This window comes from Myotis daubentonii, chromosome 16 (assembly GCF_963259705.1).
Source record: "Myotis daubentonii chromosome 16, mMyoDau2.1, whole genome shotgun sequence".
NCBI lineage: Eukaryota > Metazoa > Chordata > Mammalia > Chiroptera > Vespertilionidae > Myotis > Myotis daubentonii.
Window position 1 is genome coordinate 37,138,905 of NC_081855.1, and position 12,560 is coordinate 37,151,464.

A 12,560-nucleotide genomic window follows, 5' to 3' on the forward strand; every position below is an offset into this window, starting at 1 on the left:
AGTCCCCCAAACTCCTTGGACTCCCCAGGCCCCTACTGAAAGTCGGGCGGGAGGTGGGAGGCCGCCTCCTTTCCCGTCCTCTCCCTCACCCCCCCCCACCCCCTCCCGCCCCAATCCCTGGCTTCTCCCTAGACTGCGGCGGCCGCCACCGCTGCCGGCGAGTCCCGCCGATTGCTGCAAACCGGGGCGCAGGAAAAGGGGGTCAGCGCGGCTAGGGCGCTCGGAGCAGGCCCAGGGAAGAAGAGAGGACAAGGAGGCGGGGAGGGAACGGAGGGGCGCAGCACAGAGGAGGGACTGAAGTGGAGGGGAGAGGGAGAGAGGGGAGGGGAGGGACGCCGCGGAGAGGGGGCGGGGAGCCGAGGCGAGTGGCTGGGCGGACCAAGGGGGAGGCGGCGGAGGCGAGGCGGGCTCCGGGCGGCGAGAGCTAAACGGGAGCCGGACTTTCGTAGGAAGGGGAGAGCGAGAGCCCGCCGGGCCCGGCCGGGCGGCAACAGAGGAGCCCAGCTGCTCACCCCGCCCGCCACCGGCGCGCGCTCCTCTGGGATGTCGGAGGGACCCAGGCGTTCAGGACGGTGACCGAACGAGCCCGAGGATCCGAGGATGGGACGGCGCCCGCGGCTCCGGCTCATCAAGGTAAGACGGAGCCGGTCAGCCCTCGAGGCGGCCGCCCCCAGCCTTGGACCGGCGCGGGACGTGGGTGGATTGTGGGTGTGATGGGGGGATCTCTGGACAGAGCTGAGCACAGGTCTGGGCGCGGCCGGGGTTTGAGGGGCAGCCCAAATCCCTCTCTCTGGACCTTTGAAGCCGGCGTTGGGCGGATGGGGGAGAACCCCGGTGAAAAAAGGAATCGTGGTGGCGAAGCTGCCGGGATGTTGTCGGAGGAGGGGGTCCGCCCACCCGGGTAACCAGCTCTGCGAGGAGAAATCGCTTTAGGCTTTGCAAGTGCAAGCTTGGTTCCACCTCCTGCCCCTCCCATTGCAGACCTGGGCCCGAGACTGGGGGCTCTGGAGATGGGCTCCCCACCCGCCTACCGGCCCCAGCACCCTTGCATTACTCCCCCACTCCGCACACCCCGCCCTGTCCCTTCCTGCCCCTTCCCTCCGCGAAGAGCTACAAATCTGAGGCAATAACTGTCCCCCGTGCCTCCGAGCCTTTGAGCAATATCGCAGTCTCCGGGGAGGAGACGGTGCACCCGGCGCAGGGTTCCAGGGCTCAGTTCCTCCGCGGCGCCGGCCCCCTGCGGGAGCGCAGCCTTTGCACCCGCGGTCCCCGAGCTGCGCAGTTGACCGCGCCGGCTCGCTCCTGCGCCGGGTCTGGCGATGAGATTCTGGCGCCCGGAGTTTAGGAAAGTCGCCAGACCGCAAGTCCAGCGATTGCCGGCTGAAGTTCGGGGGCAGTTGGGGGCAGCCCTCGGGCGGTGTGCGTCGGAAAAGGCTGGGGTCGACAGTCAGGCTCGCGGCTAGTGACAGCCACTTGCCATTGCCCGGCGTTTTCCAAAGTGGTCCGGAGTGCAGGGTGTGGGCACGTAAGCAGCGGACGGAGGGAGAGACGGGTGGGCCTCCGCGCTGCGGCCGGGAAGCTCCGCAGGGTCCCCGGTCTGAGCCAGCTTGACTGGGTTCAGTGCATTTAAAAGCGGTTACATTCACAAGAATTGAATGGGGGGAGGGGAGTGACTTCATTTCCATCAGTTATTAAACCAACTGTACCTATACCAAGTCACAAAGTGGTTTGAGTGACACCACCAAGATTTTAAAATGTAACTGCTACCATTTCATCAGTTGAGATCTTACGAGTTACTGGGTCTTCCATCCTCTTCCCCCTTCTCCCAAATAGTTATAAGTTGTTTTTTTAAAATGACTGAGGGTTGCCCAGCCAATGTGGCTCAGTGGCTGAATGTCGACCCATGAACCAGGAGATCACAGTTCTAGTCCCGTCAGTGCATATGCTTGGCTTGCTGCTCCATCCCCAGCATGGGGCGATCAGGAGGCAGCTGATCAAGGATTCTCTCTGGTCATTGATGTTTCTATCTCTCTTTCTCTCTGAAATCAGTAAAAATATACTTAAAAAGTAAAGAAAATGACTGAGGGTTGGTTCAATGGAACCCATATCTCCTTCACCATCCATTGACTGAGGACTGGGGGTGAATCCAGGATTATTTTCTGGGTGATCAAGAAGACAGGGAGAGGGAGGCAGGAAGAAAAGCATCCAGAGAGGTTGAAGAGATGGCATTGAATGGCAATATTCTCCAAAAGGCTAGTGTATCTAAATTCACAAATCAGACCAAATTTGATGTTTTAAATGGATTCAAAGGATTGAACTGTAGGGGTTTTTCTTTTTGTTCCTTTTTAAGTTTACTTGCGAAACCGTAAATGTTCTTCCTTTGGCCTTTGTTAGAATCATGCGCAAATCTCTACTTAGAATGATCACTTTTTTCTAAAAGAAAACATTTTTTTCTGTTGGTGCCTATGTGTTTTTCCTACTAGATGGTTAAGTGATGGTAATGAATTCAGTAAGTGCTCGATAAATACCAAATAAGTGAGAGGCAGTGAATGAATGGGCAGCTAATGCTGGTTGCATTTAAGTAATCACTTTTCTTTCTTTCATTTATGTACCATGTAGAACTTACTGGGTATTGTTCTATCTGCTTTGCCAAAAAAAAAAAAAAAAAGGTCACTTAGTCCTCATAACAGCCCTTGGAAGTAGGAATTATTACTGAGGCACAGAGAGGCTATGTAATTTAGTCAAAGTGACACAGCCACTGAGTGTTGGAGCCAGAATTCAAACCCAGGCACTGTGGCTCTAAGGTTTTGTTTTGTTAGCTTTTATCAGAAAAACATTATAAGCTACTTACATTTCACCTTCTGCCTGATGAGAGCGCAGGTAATTTCGTCAGCATGAAAGTATGAATCTAGGGGCGTTAATCCAAAATCCAGCTCTGTCCCCACCAAGTCAAACAATGTTGGGAAAGAATCCACTTGGGGGCCCTGAACTGGTTACAGAGAACTGGGGAAGAGTGTTGGGGCAAGAACACATGAGTATGTGGGAAATGTGTTGTGTGTGTGTGTGGGGGGGGGTGAGTGTGCATGAGAGGTGTGTGTGTGTGTGTGTGTGTGTGTGTGTGTGCATGAGAGAGTGGTTGTGAGTGTGAATGAGGGAAAAGTGAGGTATGCTTGCATGTTTGTGGATGTGAAGGAGAAGACAGGTGAAATATTACCTCTATCCCCAGGGGAGGGGCTATGAAACACCCCTGAGTCACCTACCCACTAGCCACAGCTCCTCTAAGGGAGACCCCAGTGTAGCTCAAAAACTGTGGGTTCTGGTGAGTGTGAAGGGTAGGTTATTAAAGGAGAGTGAGTTTTAAGGAGGGAGCTGGTTTTATTGCTGTTGTCATTGTAAAAGCAATCTAACTGCATTATATAAAGTTTGGAAACCAGAGGATAAAATTATTGCAACCTAACCCTCCTAACACAGCTGTTACCATTTACAAATAATCCCTGCGTCAACCTATGAACCAGGTCACAGTTCGATTCTGGTCAGGGCACATGCCTAGGTTGCCAGGCTCGATCCCCAGTAGGGAGCTTGCAGGAGGCAGCTGATGGATGCTTCTCTTTCATCGATATTTGCATCTCTCTATCCCTTTCCCTATTTCTAAAAAAAATCAATTTTTAAAAACCTATTTTTTAAAAAATCCCTGCAGGCCCTTTTTCAAGTGCAGGTTTGGCCATCGGACACGCCCTCACTTACGGTGTCACAGCCTGAGTCTGTCCCATGTTATTCCTGACCTTCCAGAGGGAGACTGTCAGCATCTGCGTATTCCCTGTGCATGAATGTCCTTTGCATCCCTACATCAGTGCACATTTGGGCCATTTCCAAACTGTTGCTTTGACAAACCAGGTTTTTGAGGGGAGCATTGGCAGGAGGGATACCAAGGGAAAATAAGTGAACTCATTGAGGGGTCATGGGCTGCCATGGGGTGTGAGGATGACTGGCCTAGCTACCACCAGAAGTAAAGTAGGAGAGGGGGCTGACAGCCAGGCCACGCCGTTCCCATTTGATATGGCCAGCCCTGGAAGGGCATGACTCGGGCCGGTCCAGTTCTCAAGAGGGCATAGATTTATGGAAAAGCAAGACACTGACCCAGGGCAGTGAGGACGAGCTCAGGTGGAAAACCCATGCTGCACTCTCTCTAATGTTTGGCTCCTTGGAGAGCATCAGCAGCCAGCAGGGTTCAGCTGCACAGGAGACTGGATGAGTGAGACCATTTTGGAGCTAAGGCCAAGTGGCGATTTTAGCTCCAGTGTTATATTCAAAATGAATTTGTTAGTGACAAATGACTCTTGTATACTTAGATTCTCGGGGGCTCCTATCAGCAGAGTCCCTTGGAAGGAACACCATCAAGTCCTTTTTATCTTTATTTTTAAAAAAAATATTTTTATAGATTTCAGAGAGGAAGGAAGAGGGAGCGAGAGATAGAAATATCAATGATGAGAGAGAATCACTGATCAGCTATCTCCCGCACACCCCCCCACTGGGGGTCGAGCCTGCAACCCAGGCATGTGCCCTTGACTGGAATCGAACCCAGGACCCTTCAGTCCACAGGCCAACACTCCATCCACTGAGCCAAACCAGCCAGGGCAATCAAGTCCTTTTTAAATGCTGGTCTTTGGACTTGTTCTCTCTGCCAGCCACCACTCACTCCATTCAATGTGACAGTCAGCATCTCCTTATACAAATGAAAACATCAGGTGAAGCAGATCTAGGCTCGAATTCTGACTCTACTATGAAGCTCTGGGCAAATTAGGTTATCACTCTAAACCTCGGTTTCTTCATCTGCAAAAAGGGGGGAAATAGAACCTACTTTATGGAATAATCAGAATAACTTCATGAAATGTCAGGTGTGAAATTAAGCACAATCGCACAGTGTCTGGCACATAGTAGCTGCTTAATAAATATTAGCTAATCACGTAATCAATCTTACTAAATTTTATCAAAATTTACCAAATTTTAAAAAACCATCACAAGGAGGAGTTGTGAGGGGATAGTGGAAGAAGGAGTGGGTGGTAGTGTAGAATCTCCTGCCCCAGGTCCTTTGGACAGTCCCTGGGGAGGAAGGATGGGGCCCCCTGCTGTCAGCTGAGCTCAAAGGTCAAAGGACGGATGTACTTGCAATTGGCCCTCTGAACATCTCTGATATGTGAGAACATTTGACAATAAAAAGAGAGACATGTAAGGAGGATAATACAAGATGACTAACTCACTGGTGCAAATAATTATTTTGAAAACAACTAGCTGGATTCTATTAAGCAACAGATTGTTTTCTTATTTTTATTGAATTTATCGGGGTGACGTTGGTCAATAAGAGTATACAGGCTTCAAGGATACAATTCTATAACACATCATCTGTAGGTATTGTGTGTTCACCACCCCAAGTCAAGTCTCCTTCCATCACCATTTATCCCCCTTGACCCTCTCCTACCTCCCCTACCCCCTTTCCCGCTGGTAATCACCATACTGTTGTCTGTCTACATATGCAACAGATTATTAACCATTTCATTTTAGAGTAAGTGGTGTCTGCTTCAACAAAACTGAGAGGCTGGAAAGCAGAAGGGAGGAAGGAGGGAAGGAGATTGGGGGATATGGACATGCACTGGGTTTTCTGTGAAGTGGGCATGTTGAGGGGCAGTTCTAGGAAGTGGTTCCTTGTACACAGAACATCCAACTCAAATGCTTTAGCCAACCACTTTCTTTGACATCTGTCACCCAGCAGCCATGAAACCATTTCTGGGATCTTTGTGGCTACTCTTTCCGCCCTAGAAACACTGGCAATTTCAGGATCCCACCCCTTGCTCACTGGGCCTCAGGAGCAGCCCCAGGGAGGTGTTTAAAGGTGAGAATTGTGGCACCTGCCCCCCTCCACCTGTCAATCATTCCCAACCTCCTGCCAATCTGGCTATGAGCCAGGGCGCCTAGGTCAGAGCCCAGGACTGAAACTGGCCTGACTGGTCCATCTGCTTCCCAAGCTGCAGAATTAGGAGGTGGGGGTTGTTCTACGCTGACTGACTGGCTACAATCTGGAAGCCACCCATGGCAAGGCACAAGGGGACACAGTTAAACCTTTAAGTGCTGGGAGGTCGAGACCTTTGGGAAGGTTAGGACAAGGTATTGTTCAGTATTCCTGGCAGGTACATGGAAGGCAGCCTGCCTAAGGTGACAGGCTAGAGTGAGAGATGGATGCATGGACTTCCCCCCCCCGCCCCCCCCCCCACACACACATACACACCATTTACAGCAGGGATTATCCCCCTTCCTCCACCCCTTGATCGTGTTTCCCTAGCCTCCTTGGCAGGAATGGTTTCCAGGAGTACCAGCTATTACTAGAGGAACAGCAGCCCCACCAAGGTGGGGACAGAGTTAAGTGGGGAGAAGGAGGGAGGCTTGGGGATGAAGGGCTGGGTTGTGCAGGCTGGGATGAAAATGGGGCTCAGGAGGGGTTTGGCTACCCTGGAGGACTGAAGAAAAGCCCTGGGCTGTATAAGGAAGGCCCAGCCGTCACAGGTCCAGGCCCCCTGCGCTGGGAGCCCAGCTGAGTGCCCGTGGGCCTGCTCAGAGTGGACGATGTTATTATATGAAGTGTGGGCATCATGCAGAGAGACAGACAGTGACAGGCAGACACAGAGAAACCAAAGGTGGTGCCAAGATGGAAACCACTGGCTAAAGTTAGAGAGAGAGAAGTATAAAGAGGAGGGCGAGAGGGAGAGGGAATGGGAGAGGGAGAGGGAGAGGGAGATGGGGTGAGGGGCAGAGAAGTGATGGCAAGAAAAAGACCTGTGCGTCTTTTTGTTCATTCTTGCTTTGAACTCTCTTCCTAACACGGAGAGAACATGTGTCCCTGGTTTTGAAGCCAGCGATAGCATTCCCTGGAACTGCCTCCCCCTCTCCATTTCTTAGAAGATTCACCTCCCCATCCCTAACCTGCTACGTGGAGCCTTCCTGGGCTACCAGAGAGCCCCAGAAAGACAGTGGGCCCGTTACCATGGAGATGTTTACTAACCAGACCCCACATGGACCCCTGGTGAGGGGGCTGCTGGTGCATGTCTATGGGAAGGAGCTCCCCGCTGAGCCCACACCCTCCCACCATCCCCAGGGCAGAACACCCCCCACGGAGTTCAGAAGGAACAGAAAATAAAGGGGGAGGAGAGCCTATGTGGCCAGTGGGGCCTGCTGCTTTCACTGGTGGTCCCTCCCCCCACTCCTCCCTTTGACACTGAACCTAACCATCACTCTCAAGACCCTCCTCCTCCATGGGGCCTTGCCTGATGAGCCAGCCATCGATCTCTCTCCTTCAGCTAAAGTAGGGCTCCTCAACCCAGCTGTGGGGAAGGATCACGTGGAACCTTCCAACCTGCAGCAGATGGACAGATGGACAGGTGGGCCTACTGTGCGTGATGACTGTGCAGCCTGCCCCACAGGACTCACCTGGAGAGTTGGACGACATCTGAATTGTTCTAGTAGACCAAGCATGTCAAACTCAAAGGCTAACTCAGGCCAAATAAATGAGGCATGTGGCCCGCAGGCCATGAATTTGACATGCTTGGTCTAGACCCCGTTCAATGAGATGAGTCTATTAACAACATGTGTGGACAAACTCCTATCAAAGTTTCCAAACACTCGCTTACTCAGTACCAGTTGCAGCCTGCACCAGTCCTGACCACCCTCTGAGCAGCATTGGTCTAAAGCCCTCCCTTGGGGCCAGAATTCAATGCCGGGGATCCCTGATTCACTTTTCCTGAGGTCTGGCCACAGGCCATGCTCTGCACCTCCTGCTGTGAGGACTGGAGGATGGAGAGGTTCTTTCTGGCAGCCTGGGCTGGGCTGGGCTGACTGATTGAAGCAGGAAGAATGGGGTGGGGTGGGGGTAGAGGGGTCAGAATAGCCAGGGGGGCAGCAACCTTTGGTTTACTCAGAGCCCTTCCCCCTCCTCATTCCATTCCCCCTCCTCATTCTCACTCATCAAGCTGCACCTTGTCACAGAGGTGGGAGAAGACTCATGACACTCAGTGGTCTGAAGGCTCTGGTGAGACAGGGTGGGCTCAGCCCGAAGCTCACAGGGCTCAGCCCCATATTGGTTCTAGCCCTTGTTCTCCCCAGAGATAAGGGACCCCCATCGGCTTCAGGGCTCCCGGACCAGCTCTGCCCCCGGCCTCTGAGGAGCTGGCCCTGGCGACAGGCAGCATTGCATGCCCCCACCCCTGGAGGAGCTCAGTGAGGGGAAGGACTGCCCAACTGGCCAGGAGGAGTCATTCCCACCAGAACTCATCCTCAGACTGAGGCCAGGAGGTGGGCACATGGTTGGTTCAAGGCCATGGACTTTGCTAGACAGAGTTCGATCCAGGGCCCCTTCCTGTCTTGAAGGCCCCTTTCTCTTGTTCTCCCATTCTTTCCAGAGTTCCCCTCCTCTCACCACCTTCCTTCCTCCTTTTCAACCCCCATGATGGACAGGTGGTGGGTGTTTTCAGAGCTGGGAGGAAGCTGCAAAACCCTCCAGCCCAGGGTTTCCCAGTCTCAGCACTGTTGACACGTGGGGCTGGGTGGCTCTTTGCTGTGTGGCTGTGCTGTGCACTCTAGGGTGTCGAGCAGCATCCGGGCCTCTACCCACGAGATGCCAGTAGCACCATCCCAGTCATGGCAACCAAAAATACCTCCAGACATTGCCACATGTCCCCTGGGGACAAAACTGCCCCTGTTAACAAGCACTGGGTTTGTTCAGTTACCCTCCACCTGGTGGCACTTCAGAATCACCTGGAGAGCATTAAACACTACAGTCCGAGTTTCCTCTCAGACCTGTGGGGCCAGAATCTCTAGAGTTGAGCCTGAGACAGAATTTTCTATCTCCCGGACGCCAAGCGCTCTCTGGAAACTTCTGATTTCATCTAATTCACAGGCAAAGAAACAGACAGGGCCATTGCCTATCTTACGGACAATTACGTGGTCATTGCTAATCTCTGGCCTAAATCTCACTGCTCAGTGGGGTTTGGTGGCCTGGCAGTCCCCTTTACGCCAACCCCCATGGCCTCGGAAGGCGGTTGCTTCTCCAGAAAAAGCAGCCTCCAAACTCCTATTTTCGAATAGAATCTAATTTGCCATGGCCCTGTCTGTTTCTTTGCCTGTGAATTAGATGAAATCAGAAGTTTCCAGATGATCTCACTCTGCCTTCCCAGCCTGCTCCGCATCCCCTTCCACAGGCAGCTTCTCAAAGGACACCCCGTTTGGCCCACAGTGAAATCCCCTCACTTTACACGTGTCAGAGAGCGGCTGAGGTGAGAGCGCAGCCGATAGTGGCACCTGCGTGGCTGGTGTCTCCACGTGCTGTCCTCCGCACACACCTCGGCTGTCTCCCAGAGTAGCAGGTGCCTCCCCTCAGGGGTGGTTCCCCAGTTTCTGGGAGCCACACTCAGCCCCTGCTGAGCAGCCCCCAGGGGCAGAGGACAGATCAGAGCCCCAGCCAGGCTCCACTCCCACCAGAACCAAACTCAACCCTTCCTGTGTCCCCGCTGACAGGGCCCTGCTGCTGCCTCCCACCCCCCAACCCTCCCATTCCCACTGCCAGCTCTCGGGGAGCCAGGCTGCAGCCCAGAGCCAAAGGTCAAGAGGGGAAAAAAAGCTACACCTTCTCTTTTGGAGGGTGCATGCTGGGGGTGGGGGTGGGGGTGGGAGGGAGGCAGGGGCTCAATCCCAGGGCTGGAACATCTGGACGATGGGAAGATACTACGGGCTCCAACTCCTTGGAGCTGAGGATTAAATGAGAAAAATCATGGGGCCTGGCACTGTGGCAAGTCTTCAGTAAAAGCTGGGATTTAGAGGAAGGAAGGGAGGGAGAGGGGGAAAGAAGAGAAGAGAAAGGGGCAAGACAGAGAGGTGTAGAGATTAAGACCAGGAGAGAGGAAGGTAGGTAGGAAAGGGTCAAGGAGGCCAAGAAGGCACAGACTATGAGAAAATATTGAGAGAATCCTAACTGGAGGGGAGGAAATGAGTGGGTGAGAGGCAGAAAAGGAGGCTAGATGGGGGTGGGAGGGAGGTCAGCAGTGCCCCAGGGCACTGCCCACCACCCCTCCCTGTGCCAGCAAATCTGCATCATTGAGTGTCATGCACGGGCCATTTTTGCTGGTGGCTGCTGAACAGAGTGGTGATGGGAAGTGGGTGTCCTGGGTGGGCAGGGGACCCGTCATGGAGCGCTTGTGGGGAGAAGGCCAAGTCAGTAGGAAAGCAACTTGTACAGACCAGTCATCACTACCACTCGTTCACTGCTCGCTCTATGCTGGCCCCATGCTGTTTTAACTGCAGCATATTGTTGAATCTCCCCAAGAGCTTTAAGGTATAAATACTTCGTGCCTATTAGCCCCATTTACAAATGGGAAAATTGAGACTCTGAGATGTCCAATGATTTGCCCAAGATCACACAGGGAGGAAGAGGCGGATAAAAGATTCCAGTGTGGGTCTCTCTGACCCCAAAGTGAGAGGTCTGAATCTCTACCCCCCTGTCGATCCTGGAGCCAGAACGTAGTTAGACCTGGGAAGGAGCGTAGGGAACACACTGCCCTCCGCGTTTTACAGACCAGGGAACGGGTGGGAGGGGCAGGGGAGTGACTTGCCCATGGTCACAGAGCAAGTTTGTCAGAGTCAGAACAGCATCTCAGCCCTGCACTTCGCACCCCCAGACACTTTTCTCCTTCAGCACACCCCGCTGGAGTCCAGGGTGGGGATCCATGCGGGAAATGGAGACCAAGAGCAAGAGAGAGCCCCTGGTGGCCGGGAAGGAGATGCAGGAGTGGGAAATTAACCCACCAAACGTCCTGGTGGGAATCATGAGGGGACCCCTTGGTCAAAGGGGGCAGAAAGTGAAAGCCAATCTGCTCATTACTGTGTCGGCCGTTCATTTATTCATTCAACAAACATGCATCGGGACCTACTCTATGCCAGGCTCCACGGAGGACAAAGCCAAACCCAGACCCTGCCTTCAGGGAGCTTATGACCCAAGCGTATAGTATATCTGGGACCCTGGGATGGGGTGCGTACATTCCAGAGCCGGGGTTCCCCAGGTCCTCTGCTCCTCAGGGGGTGAAACAGGCAGCCTGCTGCTTTCAGCTCTGCTGGGGAGCCTCATTAGGGGAGCAGGGCAGTGAAGTAGCAGGGGGCGGGGCGGGGCACACCCTGAGCCCAGGAAGAAGGCCTGGGGGTGGGGAACACCACGCATGTTCCCCTCCCTGAACTGTAGGCAGGAGATTTTCATTCCCATTTTTCCTCTCTGCACAACAGTAATTTAAGTCAATTAAATGTAATAATAAATTATTTCTCGTCTGCCTAGAATAGTCTTTCACTGCTCACCCACTTTGGGGGAAGTGCAGGCTCTTTGCCTTGAGATGGGGCAGGTTGTAGCTGTCATGGGAAGAGGCTGTGGAGGGGGTGAGGGGGGTGGCTGGCCGGGGCAGGACGGGTAGGAAGAGGGTGATCAGAAGTCCTGGGCAGTCAAGAGCGCCGAGAAAAGGCCTCGCTGTCCTTTGTCCCCAGTCTAGTTTTACTCTGGCTGGTGAAAAGGCACCCCCGTCAGGGCCCAGCTCCGCTGGTGCACAGCCTGTAATTCTAACCCCCACTGACACCTCAGCTGGCACCTCTGTGCGGAGCAGAAACTGCACAACTCCCTGTGGGCCCTGCCCTTCCCGAATCGTCATTCTGTAACTACAGGTGTATCTCCTGTAGGCACAGACAGGTTTCAGAGAATTGACTGCTCATGTTTTATTTCTGCAACCTGGTTTTTAAATGTAACAGAGGGGCCAGCTTTTTGATGAAATCTTGATTTATGACCTTTCCTCTTTTCATATTTAGAGTTTCTTCTCTTGGCTTTGCTTGAAACAGGCTATACCTTACAAAGCACATATCTGATAAGGGGTTAATGTCCAAAATATGTAAGGAACTCATACAACTCAATACCATATAATCCAGCAATCTCACTTCCGGGTATGTAGCCAAAGGAAACAAAATCACCATCTCGAACTGGTATCCTGACCCCCATACTTATTGCAGCATTATTCACAATAGCCAAGACATGGCAACAACCGGTGTCCATTGATGGATAGGTGGATAAAGAAAATGTGGTATATATACACTGGCATATTATTTAGCCACAAAAAAGAATGAAATCTTGCTTCTTGCAACCATATGGATGGAGCTTGAGGGCAGTATGCTAAGTGAAATAAGTCAGACAGGGAAAGACAAATGCCAAATGACCTCTTATATATGGAATTTGTAAAAAATGGAACTCATAGAAGCAGAGGACTCGCTGGTTGCTGGGGTCGGGAGGGAGGGCAGGCGGGAATGGGTGAAGGTGAAAAAATACAAACTTCCAGTGTTAAGCTGAATAGTTTGGGGGATGTAATGTGCAACGTGGTGACCATAGTTAACGATACTGTGCTGCATATTTGAAAGTTGCTATGAAACTGAATATTTCAACTCCTTGAATGTAGAATCAGCCCAGCAAGAGTCTTAGTGAGATCGCTAAATTGAAT

General features: G+C 52.5%; 1 protein-coding gene across 2 annotated transcripts in view; it reads left to right on the forward strand.

The window, feature by feature from the left end:
* The first annotated feature begins 347 nt into the window (after positions 1-347).
* The window catches only part of CRHR1 (corticotropin releasing hormone receptor 1), a 38,160-nt gene continuing 25,947 nt past the window's right edge, over positions 348-12,560 (forward strand). The window contains exon 1 of one of the 2 annotated variants that reach the window (XM_059669838.1): positions 348-633. Coding sequence is in view for 1 of the 2 variants with exons in the window: in XM_059669839.1 (XP_059525822.1) it covers positions 601-633 (33 nt within the window). In the remaining variant the exon portion in view is untranslated. The remainder of the gene's footprint in view (positions 634-12,560) is intronic. The other variant, XM_059669839.1, reaches the window with a different exon arrangement.